General features: G+C 48.2%; 1 protein-coding gene across 3 annotated transcripts in view; it reads left to right on the forward strand.

Moving 5' to 3' along the window:
* PTH1R (parathyroid hormone 1 receptor) overlaps positions 1–20,257 on the forward strand; it is a 174,837-nt gene that overhangs the window by 145,163 nt on the left and 9,417 nt on the right. For all 3 annotated transcript variants that reach the window (XM_075922977.2, XM_075922976.2, XM_014576872.3), the window contains 3 exons: positions 9,960–10,020; positions 14,078–14,144; positions 17,904–17,998. In XM_075922977.2, the coding sequence (XP_075779092.1) occupies positions 9,960–10,020; positions 14,078–14,144; positions 17,904–17,998 (223 nt within the window). The remainder of the gene's footprint in view (positions 1–9,959; positions 10,021–14,077; positions 14,145–17,903; positions 17,999–20,257) is intronic.

Genomic DNA, 20,257 nt, shown 5'->3' on the forward strand with positions numbered 1-20,257 from the left:
GAGGAGAGGGGGAAGTGACTCTGTGCTCCAGGAAGGGGCGGGGCCTCAGGTGGAAGGGGTGGAGCCGGGTGCGGGAAGACACACCTGTGCAGACTCAGACTGTACAGCACCTCGGCCCCCCACCCCAGAACTGGCCAGAGCATGTGGTGTTTAGAAATGCCAGGTTCCCTTTGTCCTCCCTCAACTCCCACCCCTGTAGAGAGGCCTGAGGTCTAGCTGTGCTTAGTGAAAACTGGAGAAATGATGCATTGGCCAAACAGCTTCTGTGGGACAATTCATCTTCCGACTGCTAGAAGCCAGAGACTCCTTAGGGCTCACGTTTTTAAAAACTCTTCAAAGTCCTGGAAGGACAAGTGATCTTTACTGACTGAATTTCGTGTCTCTTTGTACCTGAAGGTACGTCTAGACTGCAGAGTATTTCTGGGATACTGGCAGTCTCCCGGAAAATCACTGCCACATCCAAGGAACGCGTCTGCTTTTCGGAAAAAAATTCGGAAAAGCAGATATGTTTTTTCAGCATCCCTGGAAACATCGTTCTACAAGGAAGAAGGGATGTTCTGAAAGAGGTTTTTTTCCCAACCATTGGCCCAGTGTAGATGGGCCAATTGTCAGAAAAGCCTCTTTCAGAAGAAAAGCGGAAAAGGTACTCAAATTGCAAACTGCAATTTGCGTATCTTTTTCCGATAGAACTTTGTTGTCTAGACACAGCTTGAGAGAATGATGTAACCCACACCCTAGGGCAGTGGTCCCCAACACGGTACCCGGCAGGCGAACGGCCACGCCCCCTGGCGCCCGGCAACCTCCAAAGGTTGGGGACCACTGCCCTAGGGTACATCTAGACTACAGGGGGGGTTTCGAAAGGAGATATGCAAATGTGATGCTAATTTGCATATCTTCTTCCGATTGCTTTTTCGAAAGTGGGTTTTTCTAAAGTAAAAATAGTCTGGATGCATTTTTTTTTAAAAAAAAAACCCTTTTTCGAAAAAAAAACGCTTTTCCTAAAAAAAAGGCGGTTTGCGTGGTTTTTTGAAAAACAGGTTTTTTTCCCCCAAAAAATTCATCCGGAATAATTTCATTTTTGAAAAACCCACTTTTGAAAAAGCGATAGGAAGAAGATACTAGGAAAAAATATTTCCCTAGGAGGGTGGGGAAGCACTGGGATGGGTTCCCTAGGGAAGTAGTGGAGTCTCCATCCCTAGAGGTGTTTAAGTCTCGGCTTGACAAAGTCCTGGCTGGGTTGGTTTAGTTGGGATTGGTCCTGCCTAGAGCAGGGGGCTGGACTTGATGACCTCCTGAGGGCTCTTCCAGCTCTAGGATTCTAAGATATGCAAATTAGCACCAAATTTGCATATCTCCTTTTGAAAAAAACCCGTAGTTTAGCTGTGCCCCTAGTGTCCCATATAGTGGCACATTGACCACGTACAGCAAGAGAGAAGAACAAGGGAGCTCTATAGCCTAAGCTAAAAGCCACCCCCCTTTATAGCTCAAGCTGTAGCAGCAACTATGCTAAGCTTCCCAGGTTCAAATTCACCCACCGGTGGTTACAATTGTATTGAATTGATTCTGCTGCTCCTTATTAAAATGAAAGGATTGGTGCAGAACAGAGCTAAGAAAATGATTTCCTAGGGCAAATCCAAGGTGGAGGGGTGATTCAGGAGAAATAACACCATGCATTTAGCAACACTGCGAAAGTTGCCAAGGGAAAATAGTCAGGCTGGCACTGGATCCCTTCATTAACACTTCCAGTTGTTGCCAAAGTATAATCAACTTACTGAGCAGCCCACAATGCTAAAGCCACACCTGTCACAACACCAATTAGCCATGTGACTCCAAACATTTGTGGCTGTTTAATTAAATTCCTCTGGAATGAGTACGCATGATTTCCTCCAGTGGCATTTGGTTTTGCTTTATTTGGATTAGCATGATCAAAAATACATATATACAGACACACATGGCATTGATAACTTTTGGGCATTCACAAAGGGGCCCGAGTCCAGTGCCCACTGAAGTCAAGGGAGAGACGTCAATTCATTGCGGTGGGCATTGGATCATGCCCATACCACAGTGAAGAAGAACCCGTAATAAATAATTCTGATGTTCGCGTAGGTACAAAAGGGAAAAGTTTGCTCCGAGATCTGAGATTCTTTGCTTACATAACAACAAACATCTGAGGATTTGCAATGCCCTGGTGATTCCTAAGAAAATCCAAAGCATTCATCATAAATCAATTTATGCTGAAGGAACCAAAACACCAATTTGCTTTCTGATGTTACATCCAATGATTTATCTGGATGAGACTTTTCAGTTCAGAGCTTCAGCTGGCGTAAGTCCTTCTCAATCATGGACCCGAGTGAATCGTTTGGTTTTCCAGTTCACTGGCAGTTTCAAAAAGTTGAGTAAAAAAATTGTGTTGGATTGAACTAAAAAAGAGATTTTAAAAAAATATTTCAGTAGATCAAAAGGTTGGGACAAAATTCATTTTGGGATTGCCCCGAATGTTTCATTCAGCCTAAAACAAAAATGTTTTCTTTTGAGTTTAAGCTTTCTTTTTATTCATTTTTTTTTGTGGGGGGTACTGTTTTAAAAGTAAACAGGAGAAAATTTCAAACATGAATAGCTGTGTCAAAGAAAAAACATTAGATGGATTGATTTGTGGAGGAATTGCTGGGTTTTTTTTTTTTTTCATTTGAAACAATTTGGTGAACTCAACATGAATTTGCAGAAGTTTTGTCCACCCGAATCGGTATTTTTCATGGAAGAAATTCCAGCTGAAAAATGTCACTGCTTTGGTCAGTACTGAAGAATCTGGCACTTACTATAGTAAAGAAACAACAGAAGGAACTTGTTTCTTCCAGACATCTAGAAAAAAATATTTGACTACAGGTTGTACCTCCCAAAATGGGAATTCTCTGGTCTAGCAATGGACCACGGATGTTCCTTGACCAGAGAACTCCAGTAGCTTAGTGGCAGGAAAGCAATCCAGGAAGGGCAGGGTTGAAGCAGTGGTATGAGGCAGGAGCTGGTGGCGGCCTCTGACAGCCTCAGGCACTGGGACCTAGTTGGGGCAGCTTCTGGCAGCACAGGATCAGGCCGGTGACAGCCCATGAAAGCGCAGGGCTGGGGCTAGAGTCCTTGCCAGCCTGTGGAAGTGAGGCCAGAGCCCGCAGGCTGCTGCAGGGCTGGAACCGAAGCCCAAACCCCTGGCAGTCTGACCAGGACTAGAGCCAGCCTCCGGCAGCCCATGGTAGCATGGGCTGCTGGAATCCAGCAAGCAGTCTGGCCGGGGCTGCCTTAGTCCCTCCATCTCTTCCTCCCCGCAGCTGTCAGAGGGTATGTCTACACTACCCCGCTAGTTCGAACTAGTGGGGTAATGTAGGCATACCGCACTTGCAAATGAAGCCCGGGATTTGAATTTCCCGGGCTTCATTTGCATAAGCGGGGAGCCGCCATTTTTAAAACCCCGCTGGTTCGAACCCCGTGCAGCGCGGCTACACGGGGCTCGAACTAGGTAGTTCGAACTAGGATTCCTTGAGGTGTACCGGTAGTTCGGAATAGGAATCCTAGTTCAAACTACCTAGTTCGAGCCCCGTGTAGCCGCGCGGCACGGGGTTCGAACCAGCGGGGTTTTAAAAATGGCGGCTCCCCGCTTATGCAAATGAAGCCTGGGAAATTCAAATCCCGGGCTTCATTCGCAAGTGCGGTATGCCTACATTACCCCGCTAGTTCGAACTAGGAGGGTAGTGTAGACATACCCAGAGTTAGTAGCTGTAGGCTGTGGCAAGGAACCACCTCTAGGCCGGGAAATTTCCTGGTTCAGGACTGGTCAGGTCCCAAGGTAGGGTTGCCAGGTGTCCGGTTTTCACCTGGACTTTTCGTTATTCGGGTCCCCTGTCCGGTAGAAAAACAGAAAATACCGGACATGTGAAATGTACGGTATTTCCTGTTTCCCTCGAACAGAAGCCCGGCGGGGACAATTTTCCCCTGCCGCGTCTGGCGGGAGAGTGAGGAACGCAGGGCCATTTAAAGGCGCAGCACCCCTTTTTTTCTTGCTTAACAACTTTGGTCTCCCCCTTTTTTTTTTCTCAAAAGAATTTTTCCCATTTTTGGCGGAGGGTAGGAGGGTGTTTGGTATTTTTTGTTAAATCATCTGGCAACACTATCCCGAGGGTGCTGGTTAAGGGAGATCCAACTTGCAGTGGCAATAAATTTGCCAACAACCTCCGGGGTTCTCTGCAGCTGTTGTGTGAGGAAGTGCGACCATGACCCATAACTGCAGACAATCAGACAATTTCAGCTGTAATTTAGTCCCATTTTAATTGTCTCCAGATGCTGCATGCAGCCCCTGGCTTGCCTGGATCCCCTGAGGCTCGGGGCTCCCCACCCCCAGCATTGGGGAACCCGCGCTGGTGCTCCAGCTCATCCTCCCCCCAGCCATCCCTCCACAGGGCTGGAGCACACAAAATCTACTAGGCCGGGCCCCCCTCGGCTCTGTTCTGTGGGGAGTGTCCTACAGCCCTGGTCTACACTATGGAGTGATTTCGGAAAAAAAAATCTTATTTCGAAATAATAAGCGGCGCGTCCACACGACTAAGATCGTTATTTCGAAATGACCGGCCGCTTATTTCAAAATCTGCCCTCCTGCTTTCCTCGGGGAATAACGCTTATTTTGAAATCGTTTTTTCGAATAGCAGTCGTGTGGACACGCTGGTGCCGCTATTTCGAAATACCAACTCCCCAGAGTCATTCGAAGTTTTTTTTCCTGGTGCTTCTGGGGGCTCTCAGTCAAGGTAGCGCATCCACCCTAACGGAGCCGGCCTCGGACTCATTTCTTGGCTTCCCCGTAGTGAGGACATGCTAGTTCGATTTTGTTCTTTTGGGAGTTAGTATTTTGAATTTGGTTATTTCGACATGATTTCCTAGTGTAGACGTGCCCAAACGGACCACACGTGGTTGGGTGTTGCCGATCACTCAGAAGACAGTGCAGTCGCAGGGAATTGAGCAGGGGTGGGGAAGCTGTTTTGGGGCTTGGGGGGGGGCCGCTGACCAACAGAAAAATCAGCCGGGGGCTACACACAAGTGAGAAGCAAACTAGAGCAGTGTTTCTTAAACTTTTTAAGACCGAGGAACACCAAACAATAATTTTTTTAAGAGGAACACCAAGACAAAAAAAAGTCAGGGGAAAAAGGTGGGGGAGAGTAATTGAAGGAAAAAAGGGTTGGGGGAAAGTTATCAAGAAAAAAAAAGGTTGACTGCCCCTTTAAGGCAGCCATTTTGAATTCTGTTGTTCTCCGTGGCACACCTCGGACTGCCTGGGATGCCACGGAACACAGTTTAAGAAACACTGCACTAGAGCTTGGGGGGCGGGCAGGCTAGTAGATTTTGTGTGCTTCAGCCCCAATGCTGGGGGGGGAACCCCGAGCCTCAGAGGCCGGGTCCAGGCAAGCCACGGTCACACCCGGCCCCTACCCCTTAGGATCACTACCCCTGGAAAGGAGTCACCCCTATAGGCCTATGCCAGATCACATTCATCCTGGCAGTCCTACAAAGTCTTGAAGAAGGAAGTGTGGGTGTGATTTTGCCCTGGCCTGAGATAGAATCATAGAATCCCAGGACTGGAAGAGACCTCAGGAGGTCATCAAGTCCAGCCCCCTGCCCAAGACAGGACCAACCCCAACCTCTAGGGATGGAGATGGGCACCCTTTTTCCAGCGCGAGGGGAGAGACCTGACTTTATAGAACCTGCATTGTACACACTGTGTGTACTGATGGCACATGCACAGCGCATACAATGTGGATACTGTATAAGTCAATTGCAGCATCGCCACCCCGTGGGACCTCTGCTGGCTACGTGCACAGGGCTGGGGAGTGGGGTACACATGAGTGCGACTGCACGGGGGAGACCAACTTGCTTTTGCGAGGCTTGTCCTTTCTGGCTGGCTCTCCGGCGGCCAGAACGGTTCCTCATTCGTGATGTTCACAACAGCCGCCACCTGCAGGCTGACCTGTAGGGCCACGTTTTCTAAATCTGGGTGTTGATATTTTCCGGTACCCACCTGTAGATCGCTTGGGCCTGGGTGTTAGACTGGGCTGAGCACCCCAGAACACCCATGAACTTAGCACCACTAAAAACCCAGCCCAAGGGTTCTCAATGCAAGCATCTACATGATGAGGCCAGCTATGGAAGAGAGAGAGACCAATTGAGAACTGGCAAAAGTTGGAGTTAAAGACATTGTAGGAACCCAAGGGTAGAGGTTCTTATGATCACAGTACAGGTTTATGTTTTTAAAAAATTAACTGGAACATATTGTTATGGCCTTTGGAAAGAACTTACAAGGCCAAATTTGATCCCTGTTACACCAGTCTAAAATGGAGGTAGTTAATAAGAGGGGAGGGGGTGGAATGATGCAAAATCAAGTGAAAATAGTTGTCCTTTTACAGATTTGAAGAAGGGAACTCATTTGAAAATATGTCCCATTTTGTATTTTGAAAGTGCTTGCTTTCAAACTTATTTACAGGGGGTCCCCGCTATAAGTCGCCCCGGTATACATCCGTTCCACCCTAAAGTCACTGATGTTTGTAGAAACTGATGTGTTCTAAGTCTTCCCATTCCCCACTATAAGTCGTGTGAAACAGTTCCCCCAATTTGCTTAAATGGAAGTCCGCTGCAGGAAAAAAATTCCCCACTTTAAGTTGTTTTGCTGTAAGTCCAAGTTTTTTGGAACGGATCTTGGACTTATAGCGAGGACCCCTTGTACTTACATTTTTCACTTTGTTTTCCCCATAATCCCATTTTTTTTTCTATTATTTCTTTCCCTCTTTTTTCACACCCCTGGCCTCTTTTCCTTTTTTTCCATTTTGCCACTGAGAAAGCATAGGGGAAGAAGGAAAGAAAAGGAAAAATTGTTTAAAATGTTTTGTTTCTCAGGGGGTTTTTTCCTATAAAAGTGGAAAATTTCAATATATATTGGTGAAAATTATTAATATTGAGAAAATGGGGGGCGTTTATGTTTAAAAATATTTTGTTTGAAAAATGGAAGCACGCTCTAGAATTAAGTCAGCATAACTTCATTGAACTCAGCATAGTAACTTCAAACTTACACAGCTGAGAATAGAATTTGGCCCATAAAGTTTGCAAATATACTTACTCTATTTAGGGAGGCCTAGAGAATAGCGCTCTGAAACAGGATTTGGGGGAGCATGGGTCTCTTCTTGGATTTGCCATTAGCCCGTGAGTGACCTTGGGCGGTCATTTCCCTGTTCTGTGCCTCAGTTTCCCCATCTGAAAAAATGGGGATAACAGTATTTACCTCATTGGAGGAGTGTCTTGAGATCCATTGCTGACCAGAGCTATATAAGAACTTGCTATTAATGTTGTGTTAGTATTTATAAAACTCTGTTGGCCTAATCCAAACCCTATTAACATTAGTGGATCCCGTTGGCTTTGACGGGGTTTGAATCAAGTTTACAAGGTGTGTCTCCAGTGCAGATGGGTGTGAGTTTCTCAGCCCGGGTAACCAAACCCACTGGGCTCAAGCCGATGTACTAAAAACAGCAGTGTAGACATTATAGTTCGGCATCAGCTTCTGACTTATGACTTCGCTGGGTCGGCACGTTCGAGTGCTGGAACTTGTTTTGTCAGATCCATCGGACACGCATCTGGCAACGTGAGTTGTGGCCCACGACAGCCGATGCCCAAATAAATGTCTTAGTCTTTAAGGAACTTCTTGTTTGAAGTTAAGCACATACATAAGGACTTTCCTGGGCTGGCCCCACAAACCATAGAATCTACACAGAGGTTATAATTACTAATGATCACCATCCTCTTTATTTTCTGAATGGGGTTACTGTACTACTGTTTTTAGAAATTATTGTAGGCCAGGCCTACATTTTCAGGGACGTCCATGGGGGATTTTGATGCAAGAAGAAAGCAGAACTGGACTTAGAAGAAAATATATATTTAATTTTTCAGTGTTTTCTTAGCTCTTATAGACAAAAATTAATGCCAGGAGTAAATCCAGTGAAATAAGCATGGTTACACCAGAGATAAATTTGGTCCTGAGGCTTTACTTACTTCCCCAGAGTTGCCTTAGCTTTAGGTCATTCATGTGGCGGGCTTCTTACAATGGAAGAAACTTTTTCTCCAGCCCAGTTGAGGAAAAATTATTTCTTTGATCAAACTGGTGATCAGAAATGATGGGTAAAATGTCAAGATGCATTCAATTAGAGGAAGGACCTCTGGCAATGTGAATGACTTGTCCATCAAAATCCCCCAGCTCCCTAGCCTCCCTGGTTAACATTGTCTCTAGAACTGGCCAAAACTGGACATTTCCGTCTCTGGGGAAATGCAGAAATGTTGCACATTTTTGTCCAAAATCAAGCCCAAAAAGTCAAAAACTCAGATTTCTGGCAAATTCAAAAATTCAAAACTATTTTGTTGTGATTCGGTATTATATTACTAGAAAAGTCAGCCCAAAAATGCGGAGAGAAGTTTTGATAATTTCAATATGTTCCTGCAATATGGTTCAATTTTTATTTTGGGGGGGTTGAATCAGCATGTTCCAACTGGAAACTGTTCCACTGGAAAGTTTTCAACCGGCTCTACTTATCTCTTTGGTCTGGAGATCAGCCTGGAAATATCACAAAGGTGGTCTCTTCCATGACATTTCTGCTGAATCCCGTTTCAGCCAATCCCTAGGGATTGGCTAGTCGAGAGGGCTCCGTGAACTTTGTGGCCACATACACCCTAGTGCCTTCAGGCGACCTATAACCCAAAACGGTAGTACAAGCACTCTCCCCAACTCCCTGCTAGAATCCAATCCGACTCTGATGCCGAAGGGCTATGAACGAAAATGAATATCCAAACTGGTCTGCCCTACTTGGCCCTGGTCTACATTTTACGTCAAACTAACCCTCGAATTAATGCGCTGCACATCCACGCTACCAAACCTGTTCTTTTGAAATCTGCACTCCTGCTTTCCTCAAGGAATAATGCTTATTTCAAAATAGCGGGAGTTTGGACGCTCTGGTGCCGCTATTTCAAAATAACGACTCCCTAGAGCAGTTCCAACCAATGACTCCCCAGTGGGCTGAAAGTCGAGGTAACATGTCCATATGAATGGAGCCTGCCTCGGACTCGTTTTGAGGCTTCCCCGTAGTGAAGACACGCTAGTTCGATGTTGTTAAATCGAGAGTTATTAAGTTAATTTAAGAAATCGTTTCCTCGTGTAGACATGCCCTTGGAGAGTTAACAGATTGAGGCAACTTACCAGCTTCTCAAACTTTTGAGAAGTTCTCCGGAGCTCAGAAGCAGTGGAAAGTAGAGTGTTTGGGGGGATTGCAATCTTTGTATGCACCTGATGGCTATGTAAAGGGTAGGATACTTTCTATCCAAGAGAGGTTGCAAATCAGGAGGCTTGAGTTCTGCTCCCGTTTCTGCCCTGCTACATGACCCTTGGTCAGTCTCTCATCTCCTACTATTTGGGGTAGCTGAAGCAAACCTGCATTTTGCTTCAGCTACCCCAGACTAACATGGCTACATCTCTATCACTCTCCTACTATTTGTCCTTCTTGCCAAGTTAGATGGTGATCCTCCCAGGAGGGGGCTGTCATCTCTTATGAAATGGAATCAGAATCTCAGTTAAGGTCTCAAGCAAGTTCATTGCTCCTGTAATATAAATAGTAATAGTCTTCAGTCATGCTTGTCTCTGGATCCAAACTTTCCCAGAACTTCGATTTGGTGTTCTGAATAGGACCAACACATAGAATATAGGTCCGTGGCTCACACCAGCTCTGTGGTTCCCTGAAGTTGGTCGTGAAACCAGGCCCTTAGCCTCCAAACTATCTTTGAACCATGGGGAAGTCTTCTAAATTCCTTCCCTCGTGTTCGCTCCCTGCCGTTGGGTTGCAGTGACGGAGCGTGCTATACGCTGTATTTACTGATGAGTACTTTCTTGTTTGCAGGACTTCCGGCTGTGATTGTCACCGCGTGGGCCAGCGTAAGGGCCACTCTAGCAGACACAGAGTAAGTGTGGTTGGATTTTGTGCTGTTTTCCTCTTGTTTTGCTGTTATGTCTCAGCTGCATTTTTGGCGCTGCGAGATCTGTGGATGAATTACAGACCCCGGGGAAAAGCACTAGATAGAGTTGCAAATCTGAAGCACTCGTACAATGCAGGCAGGAAATGCACTGAGCCGGGGAAGAAATTCTCTACTTCTGTCGTAACTCTCCTGGCTTGTCTTTAGTTTTAAATAATTTAACCAATCTGAGACCACCTACAACTTCACAGCTGGCACATTGGGACCACTTGGAAGTCGGCATCAAGCTCAGAGACAGAAGTGTGATTCTCCCACTCCACAAGCACAGACCTCTATCCCTTGAGCTGAAAAAGAATCTTCCCTTTGCTTGTGCATTATAGGGCTTATGACACACATCTGAGTAGTTCCATTTCCGTCCAGCAGAGATCAGTACTGTGCTTTCACTCACTTCTCAGCTCCTTTTCCTCTTTACACAAGTTTGGAGACACCACATCACTTTTTCTGGTTCCTGGCATGGGGGTTAGGTCTTGGAGTTTTTAATCTTCTCATCTTACAACTTCTCTTGACAGTCTTTCTGTTACAGCTTCAATCTTCCACACCCTTCCTCCTATGCTTTCTTTGCTAGTCATTTGCCTCCCATTCTTATCAGGTGGCCAGGCCCTCCCAGATGTGTGCTGTCTCCCCTATCACCGAGTCCCAAATGCGTCTTTCCCCTAATTTCTTCCACTCCGTAACTCTCCACTTGCTTGCTGGTCTCCTCATCATACTACTGTCTACTACCTGTATCTTCCGTTCTTCTGCCTTTGTAAGCCATGCCGTTTCCAACCCAGAGAGCAAGCAAGGACACACGCACGCAGCGCTTGCTTTTCCTTTTAGTTTGTTACTTAACAGCCAGGCTCACAAGACTCCTGCCATCTTTTTCTGTACTGCCCATGCACAATGGGGTCTTCTATTCAGTTCCCCGGTGGCACTAGATGTGTTTCCCACGTACGCAGCTTTCTTCTGAGTCAGCCTTTCTCTTTACCTCCTCTTCCCCCTTTCCTCCCTGCATCACTGTCGTCTGCCACCAGGGCCGGATTAAGGGGGGGACTAGCCGGGCAGCTTCCCAGGGCAACAACCTATTGGGGGCACCTGATGGCAGCTGTAAGGTGTGCGGCGTGCCGGGGGGCGGGGTCATGCATGTGCCGTGCACCCAGGGGCGGAGCTGCGCATGCGTCACGCGCCCGCTGCCCGGGGCGCAGGAATGGCTCCAGCTGGCCCTGTCTGCCACATGTTTATCTGTGTCTTCAGCCAAAGATTTGGGTGGGTCTTCAACCCCCTCTGATGCCACACTTCCCAATTCCTCTTTGCTGTCAGGCAAAAGATCCAGATCATCAGTCACAGAAGCATCGAATCCTAGGGCTGAAAGAGACCTCAGGAGGTCATCGAGTCTAGCCCCCTGCTCAAAAGGTTCCCTAGGGAGTGGGTGGCATCTCCATCCCTAGAGGTTCTGAAGTCCCGGCTTGACCAAGCCCTGGCTGGGATAATTGAGTTGGGATTGGTCCTGCTTTGGGCAGGGGGTTGGACTCGGTGACCTCTGAGGTCTCTTCCATCCCTGGGAGTCCATGAGTCTATCTGTAGAACAGTAATAGAGATGTAAGCGTGTTAGTCTGGTCTAGCTGAAACAAAACTTTTGCACGAGTCTATCAGTCTATGATCTTAGAGACACAGGGCTGAAACGGATCTTGGAAGGGTCACTTTCTCCATGCGCCCCTGTGCTGAGAATTAGGCATACCTAGATTATGTTCGCCTAGCCAGCCCAAATCCCACAATGCAGCTACTCGACACTCGGCGCCCCCTCGTCCCCAGCCCATTGCTGACTTCAGTGCGCGCAAAACAGGCTTCGCACCAACTTCTGAAATGTGTCACCTGTTCAGGCAATGCCTCTCTGGGCCCTGGGTGCAGGGTGGCTGTAGTCCTAGATGCAATAACGACCGGTTTTCAAATGGAACCGAACCTGATCTCCTGCTGTGCAGCATCGTTCGTGTTCATCATACACGACTAAAACCCGGCTACATCTGTGTTCAGTAGCCTGCAGGCAAAGGGTGACCTCCCAGTACACATGACTTTGTGCATGGTAGAGAACAACATGACCCTTGTCGCTCGGATGTTGGACACAGGCAAACACTCCTCCATGTCAAGGAGCAGTTCCTTTTTATTCCCTCTCCTCAAACCCCTGCACCAAGCAGAGGCTGGCTGGCTGGCTGATACCCACAGAGGGCAATGGGCCCATTCTTGTCTAGATTACTGGAGAACATCCAGTCCACTAAGTGGCCTTTGAAATATCTTTGGAGGCCTTGGTTCAGTTTGCAGTGGAGAGGTGACCACATCAGGAACCCCTCAATGAGTGCCCTTCCCCTTATTAGCAGCTGCTGAAATAAGAGGCTAGGGATTGGCTAGAACCGTGGTCCCCAACACGGTGCCCGCAGGGCCATTTGTATGTGCCTGAAAAGTGCTCGGGGCTGGCCTGGCACTGGGCACATGGCGCAGGGTGAGCACCGCAGATTGGCCGCCCATGCTCTGGGCGCAGGGCACTTGGGGGAGGAGAGCACCGGCCCCAGGCATGCGGCGCTTGAGGGTGGGGGCGACAGCCCTGGGTGTGTGGCTATGGGGGGGGCCTGCCCCCGTGCATGCAGCTGTGGGGGGGCGCTCCCGGGCATGCAAGTGTCCCCACCTCCTGGTGTCCAGCAGGCGAACAGCCATGCCCCCTGGCGCCCGGCAACCTCAAATGGTTGGGGACCACTGGGCTAGAAGAATGAACCTCCTGCTGGATAGGGTTGGCAGAGGAGAACTGTGGGGCATATGCTAAGTGGACACCTGGTCTCATTCATGGCAGGTAGAGGGAGGGGGACTTGAACCCAGCAGTTCTCAATGCCCTACCCCCTATCTCCGGTGGGTCCCTTATCCTAACTAAAATCATGCCGCACCACATATGTTGTCAGACCAGAAAGTGCCGGGCTAGAGAGGTTCTACTTGTAATGCTCAATTTCTACTGATTTCAATGCCTCTTGAGCACCTACGTATCTGTTCTAAAGGTTCAGCTTCATTCCCCCGGGCAGCAGCTTCTAGCACTGCAGCATTCGCTTGGGCCTCATCTCCACGCAAAACTTTAAAGCCAATCGAGTTAAAGCCCTGTGTGGACACTTCAGTTTAAGCCTGTGTAATGAATGGTGGTAAATTTGCAAGTGCAAGCCGAGTGGGTGGGTCCAGTCTGAACCTGTTTACATGTGACCCCCCCCCCCCCCAGGGCTTTGTGTTGGTTTAAAATCCCATCTTTAGACGGATCGGTGCAACTTCTGCCTAAGGAAACATATCCCGGGGATCGCTGAACCCAGCCATTATGGACTGGGGCATAGAAATCCAATTAAAAGAGGATTAGAGGCAAGCCTTCGCAATGCAAAAGGAGCAAGTTCCTGAAATCTGCCGAGAGTACAGGTTGAACCTCTGTAGTCCGGCACCCTCGGGACCTGACTGGTGCCGAATCAGAGAATTTGCCAGACCATGGGCGTTCAATATTGTCTACCAGCATTACCAACACTTCTGCTGTTCTCTGGGCTGTTAGACGACATTTAAGGGTAAAATAGAGCTAAATCACAGCACAGAAGGCAGGACTGAGGGCTATAAACAAACTTTATGGGACTGTGGGTAATTTGGCCACACCCATGCTAAGTGGACATCTGGTTAACTAATTATGCCGGACCACGGAGGTTGCTGGACCAGAGAGTGCCAGACTAGAGAGGATCTACTCGTGATGCGCAACTTTCTCTAATTTCAATGCCTCTTAAGTACGTAAGTATCTTTGAGGATCCGGGGCTAATATTTTAAAGCTGATGGTAAGGCTAAAAGGAGGCCTGTTTTGACGCCCAGATGGGGTGGGGAAGGGACGGCTCGGGATGAGTTGGGGATGGTTCTGTAGATGCCTTAGGCACTGGCTGGCAAATAGGAAAGCAAGACTGTTTGCCAGGCCAGGTAAGCGTTTACTGATGTTCTGCCAATCTCTTCCTAGGTGCTGGGACTTGAGTGCCGGCAATTTGAAATGGATTGTTCAGGTGCCTATCCTGGCATCTATTGTGGTGAGTTATGTTTGAATTTGCATAAATTATCCCTTCTCTTTCCCCTATATCCCCCCTTCCCCCTGCTTTCTGAGAGTATGTCTACACTAGTTCATTAATTCGAGCTTGGTAGGCAAATCAGGCAACCAGAGTTGCAAAGGAAGCCCGGGATTTAAATATCCCGGGCTTTATTTGCATGTTCCTGTCCAGCCACCGTTTTTAAATCCCCCTTAGTTCGAACGAACTGCCCGCAGCTACACGCAGCAGTTTAAAGTTAATCCGAACTAAGTCCTTAGTTCGGATTAACTGTTACTCCTCGTGGAATGAGGTGTAACAGTTAATCCAAACTAAGGATTTAGTTCGGATTAACTTTAAACTGCCGCATGTAGCTGTGGGCAGTTCGTTCGAACTAAGGGGGATTTAAAAATGGCAGCCGGACGGGAACATGCAAATAAAGCCCGGGATATTTAAATATCCCAGGCTTCATTTGCAACTCCGGTTGCCTGATTTCCCTACCTAGCTCGAATTAACGAGCTATCATAGACATACCCTGACAGACGAGCAAAAGAGAGGCTTTCTCTACCTGCATGTTTTAGTTCTCCTCTATGCTTCCATACAATAGTCTGGGCAAATTGTCTTTCTGCTGACTTTAGCGGATTCTGGATCAGGCCAAAATGGACTTGATTCTAGGAATAGGCCAAAAGAAATCTGTTGAGGTTCAACAAGGACAAGTGTCCTGCACTTGGGACGGAAGAATCCCAAGCATTGTTACAGGCTGGGGACCAACTGGCTAAGCAGCAGTTTGGACATTAGGTTGGACATTAGGAAAAAGTTCCTAATTGTCAGGGTAGTTAAACACTGGAATAAATTACCCAGGGAGGTTGTGGAATCCCCATCTCTGGAGATATTTAAGAGCAGGTTAGATAAAGGTCTATCAGGGATGGTCTAGACAGTATTGGGTCCTGCCATGAGGGCAGGGGACTGGACTCGATGACCTCTCGAGGTCCCTTCCAGTCCTAGTATTCTATGATTCTGGGATTCAGTTTGGCAGAAAAGGACCTGGGGGTTACAGTGGATGAGAAGCTGGATAGGAGTCAACAGGGAGCCCTTGTAGCCATGAGGACTAATGGCCTATTAGGGTGCATTAGGAGGAGCATTGCCAGCAGATCTAGAGAAGTGATTATTCCCCTTTATTTGGCTCTGGGGAGGCCAGGCCAATTCTGGGCCCCCACTATGAAAAGGATGTGGATGCATTGGAGAGGGTCCAGCGGAGGGCGACCAAAATGATTAGGGGGCTGGAGCACATGATCTACAAGGAGAGACTGAGGGATCTGAGTTTGTTTAGTCTGCAGAAATGAAGAGTGAGGGGGATTTGAGAGCAGCCTTCAACTTCCTGAAGGAGGGTTCCAACGAGGATGGAGAGAGGCTGTTCTCAGTAGGGGCAGAAGGCAGAACAAGGAGCAATGGTCTCAAGTTGGAGTGGGGAAGGTCTAGGTTGGAAAAACTATTTCCCTAGGAGGGTGGGGAAGCACTGAGATGGGTTCCCTATGGAATCTCCATCCCTAGAGGTTTTTATTTCTCGGCTTGACCAAGCCCTGGCTGGGTTGATTTAGTCGGGATTGGCTCTGCTTTGGGCAGGGGTCTGGACTCAATGATTCCTGAGGTCTCTCCCAGCCCTGGGATTTTAGGATTCTTCCTACGACTCATGCAATAAAGCAGCGTGGGTAAGAAGAACTCAGGCCTTCTATAGCGTTTCTTCTGAGCTGAGCTATAGGGCAGCCACCCAGAAGAGATTCCAATGCCGCCCAGCTGATTAGCAGATTGCCTGCAGCTGGCAGCACATATTTCTACCGGTGGTGCACATCTGCACATGCCTCAGTGCACAGAACAAAATTTATTCTGCACACAGTTGAAAACAAAGAGATGGAGGTAACATTAGCTCTCGGTATATGGAACCTTCAGAAGTGAATATGTGTAATTAGCAGAGCCGGCCTGGGGACATTATTTTTTATTTTCTTCCCTCGTTCCAATTTTGTTTTGACGGAAGTTCTCCACCTGGCTCTGCGGATTCCTTCTGTGCATTGGAAGGAGCCAAGCCCACCCAAGGATCACTAGAAATAACACAGTAGGGTGGAAGAAACAGTCCAGATAGCACAAACGGTTGATTGTCAGCAGGCCTGCTGCCTTTCGTTTAAAGCCCATTTAAGAGATGACAACGAGCCGACTGGATGTTTGTCCTTGTACAGAGAATGCTTCTGCGCAAGGTTCAACAAGGCTATTTATCATGCAAACAGATTTCGTGGATTGTTTCTGTTTAGTCTTGGTGGCTTCTGAATGCACACTTGGCTGGATGCTGTTTCAATTCCTGCCCTGGTGTGTTATCTGTTTCTGGACCAAAGTCTTGCATTTTCTGGATGAGCTCTCACTCAGTTCTGGGCATAAGTGGCTTGAAGTCCCCTGCATTGGTCACTTAGAAGTCTTTCTGTTGTTTGCGTTTCCTTCCAAGCTTTGTTGGTGCTTCAGGAAAAGCAAGAGGCATTTCCTTTCTGGTTTCCTTGAGATTTGGATCACGAGTTCTGTGGCGCTACAGTAGCAATTAGGAAGTAGAAGCTCTGGGGAAGGACAGCAAAGAAACAAGCACAAGCCATAGGTGGCCCAATGGCTTGGCCATGGGTAGCAGGAGAGAGAAGATGACCTCATGGCCAAGCTGCTGGGTTAGCAGCCAAGATTTCTCAGTGAAATTCCTGCCTCTGCTTCAGGCTTTCTGTGTGGCCTTTGGGCTCTCAGAGAGCAGGAAGAGCCCTCTGGAGTCATCGAGTCCAGCCTCCTACCCAAAGCAGGACCAATCCCAACTAAATCAACCCAGCCAGGGCTTGGTCAAGCCGAGATTTAAATACCTCTAGGGATGGAGATTCCACCCCCTCCCTAGGGAACCCATCCCAGGGCTTCCCCACCCTCCTAGGGAAATAGTTTATCCTAATAGCCAACCTAGACCTCCCCCACTGCAACTTGAGACCATGGCTCCTCGTTCTGTCATCTGTCAAAGCAGGGCCGGCCCACAACATTTTGGCACCTGAGGTAGGAAGCTCAAAATACCCCCTCACTTGGGCCAAAACGTTGAAAGGTCTCAGTTCTGCCTTCTTCCTGTTCTGCTCCTCCCATGGGACTGCTCTACTACCTGCCCCAATAAAGGAGAACTAACAACTTAAAATGCCTTGTTCAAAAAGTTTAAGTAACACTTAACTTTCAGAGCAGAGAGAATACATAGGCACCACCAGCAGACAGTTTTCTACACTCTGGGTCCTAGTGGTGCCCGCCGTACAGCCTGGCACCTGAGGCAGCCGCCTCAGTTCCCCTCATGGTAAGGCCAGTCCTGTGTCAAGGCCCCATTGTGCTAGGGGCTGTACAAACTCAGAATAAGAGGCAGTCTGTGCTTGGAAGAACGTGCACTCTAAATAAACACGACAGACCAGGAATTGTGAAGTTTGCTGCCAGTGCCTAGATGGATCGGGTCACATGAGCCTGTTCCCGCCATGAGTCCGTAACAAGGCTGGACATGATAGGGAATAAGCAAGGAGACCTTCTTTAGCTCCCTGGCTGATAGCAGAGCTCCTCCTGAAGGAGCTTGGTACCTTTACCTCCCCCGGCAGGTGGGGGGTCTCTCTGGAAACATCTGTGAGGCCAGGGCCCTGGGAAAAGGCGCCATCTTGCTCGCGGTAGCACCACAGGTTTTGGTTTTGTAATTTCAAAAAAAAAAAAAAAACCTTTCCTCTTTTTCAGGTAAATTTTATTCTCTTTATCAAGATTATCCGAGTCCTCGCAACCAAGCTACGGGAGACCAACGCAGGGAGGTGCGATACGAGACAACAGTACAGGTGAGTCCCCTTTCCCTCCGTCCCGAGACAGCAAGGAGCCTGGAACGGGCCTAACAACCTGGGAGATGCAAGTCCCCCAGCCGCCTCCAGAGCAGGGCCGGTGTCCATGCAGCCTGAATCGCTGTCGGGCTCTTTCTGCTTTCCACCGGGCCGTCTGGGGGGAGTTCTGGGGGAGCAGGGAAGGATGAACAAGGGGCGTTGCAGACTTTCCCTCACGGTTCCCCTCAGGAGCCCTCACCCACGCCTGGAGGGACCAGGTGAAAGGCTGAGAAATGAGTCTAGTCTCCAAGGTCAGTTTAGCTCATGGCCATCAAGGGCTAGCAACGACAGCGGTCTTTGTGTTGTGGGCACCTCCACCATCTATTGAGGAGGCCACCAACAGCCTTTGGGTAGGAAGAGTGTCTCATCCAGTCACTAGGCCCTGGGCCACCACCCAGGAAACCTCCATTTTAGTCCTGACTCTACCTTGTGACGTTGGGCACGTTCCATTCTTTATCTGCTGCGTAGAGTTGACAGATGGTTCAACAAAAAATACCGAACACGCCCTCCTTCCCCCCCCCCCCATACACACACACAAAAAAACCCACACAACGGGGAAAAAAATTCTGTTGAGAAAAAAAAAACACAAAACAAAAAACACAGCAGCAAAACTTGAGGGAAAAAAAGAACTTACCGGGGTTGAAACCCTTCCCTACCTCCCAGTTTGCCCTTTTTTAAGATCAGAGCAGGTATTGCCCTTTTAACGCGGTCATTTTGAAATCTGCCCGGGCCACTCCATCCTCCCCCCGCCCGGTGGACACCCGAGCCAGGAAAAAACAGAAAATACCGGACATTTCACATGTCTGGTATTGTCTGAACCAGACGGAAGGCCCAAATACCGGGCTGTCCGGTTCAATATCGGACAACTGCCAACCCTACTGCCACATCTGTTTAGAGTCCCTAAATTGTCTCTCCTTTATGTTTGTACAAAGCCGAGCAGAATAGGGTCCCAATACCATAACCCAAAAAATGAATAATGATTTTCCAATCCCTTTTGCCCTGGGTTGACTTTGAACCAAGAACATAAAGCAAAAAGCCTTGGCTGTACTGTAAAAGGCCACCCTTCCTTTTTATACTTTTTCCTTCACGTTCGAAACCTTGGCTTGCTCTTTACACCCTCCTGGAAACATTTCTGAAGTAAAAATGCGATTGCTCAAGCAAAGCTCACGATTCATGGGAAGTTTGGAGTTTCACCCTGGGCTTTGTTGCTTGTTTGGGGTTTTCTTCATTCCTTCCCCCCCTTGAAACATATTTGCAACGTAGTCAAAGTTTGACTGGGAAAGTAAATAACCCAGAGACCTCCACAGCTAGAGAACTCCCAGAGTGTTTGTAGGCTCTGGTTCAAATGATGCAGCACACAACATCCTGAGGAGAGAAAGCAAAATAATTCAGGGTGAAATCACTGGGAAGTGGGATTCCGAGGTCGCCTCTACTGGCTTGGTCCCAGAAGAGTATCCGGAGGAAAGATAACACTTGGCCCTGCCGTGAGGGCAGGAGGTTGGAGGAGATGACCTCTCGAGGTCCCCTCCAATCGCATGGCTCAAGGATTCTATTGGAAGCGGGTCTGGAATTTGGCTTAAAAACGCCACGCTTATTTGGCTGCCATGTCACACCCGGGACTTATCTGTTTGTTTATTTCTCGCTCAGGGAGGCTTGCCATTCATTGTGGTTTGGACAGGCCTCAGCTGTTGTTGTTTTTTAATTGTCAGGCGTTGGACGGCGAAAGCGCCAGGCCTCCTGGCGGCACTGCCCCCTCGCTCGCTGCTTCTCTTTGGCGAGCACTGTCCTCACTGGCAGGAGTGTCTATTCCTCGATCAGCATCATTTCCAGTCAGCGTCTGCTCCCTTAGAGATCCAAAGGAGAAACCCAGCCAAACCGTAGGCCTGGAGCTGTCGCGAAGGCGCGTGGTCCTGTAGAGGTGCTGTTGTGCTTCCATTTAGGACAGTGTTTCCCAATTTTATTTGGGCCATGGAATCCCTAGGGTTGCCTAAAAAATAAAAAGGCCCCCGTTGTGTTTCATTGAGCAAAAAGAAGAAAGAAAAAAAAAAAGTCCTGCCGCAAAAAATAAAGGCTATCTCTTTAAGAGGGGGAGGGGGAGTGCCAGCTCCTCGCGGAACCCTTACTTTCACTTTGCAGAACCCCAAGCGTGTTACGCTCCAGGGAAACACGAGCTGATCACGAGCTGATCACAGGCCCCTTTCCATAGGATGGGGTTGTGTT

Source organism: Pelodiscus sinensis, chromosome 2, assembly GCF_052426305.1.
Source record: "Pelodiscus sinensis isolate ZL-2025 chromosome 2, ASM5242630v1, whole genome shotgun sequence".
Lineage (NCBI taxonomy): Eukaryota > Metazoa > Chordata > Testudines > Trionychidae > Pelodiscus > Pelodiscus sinensis.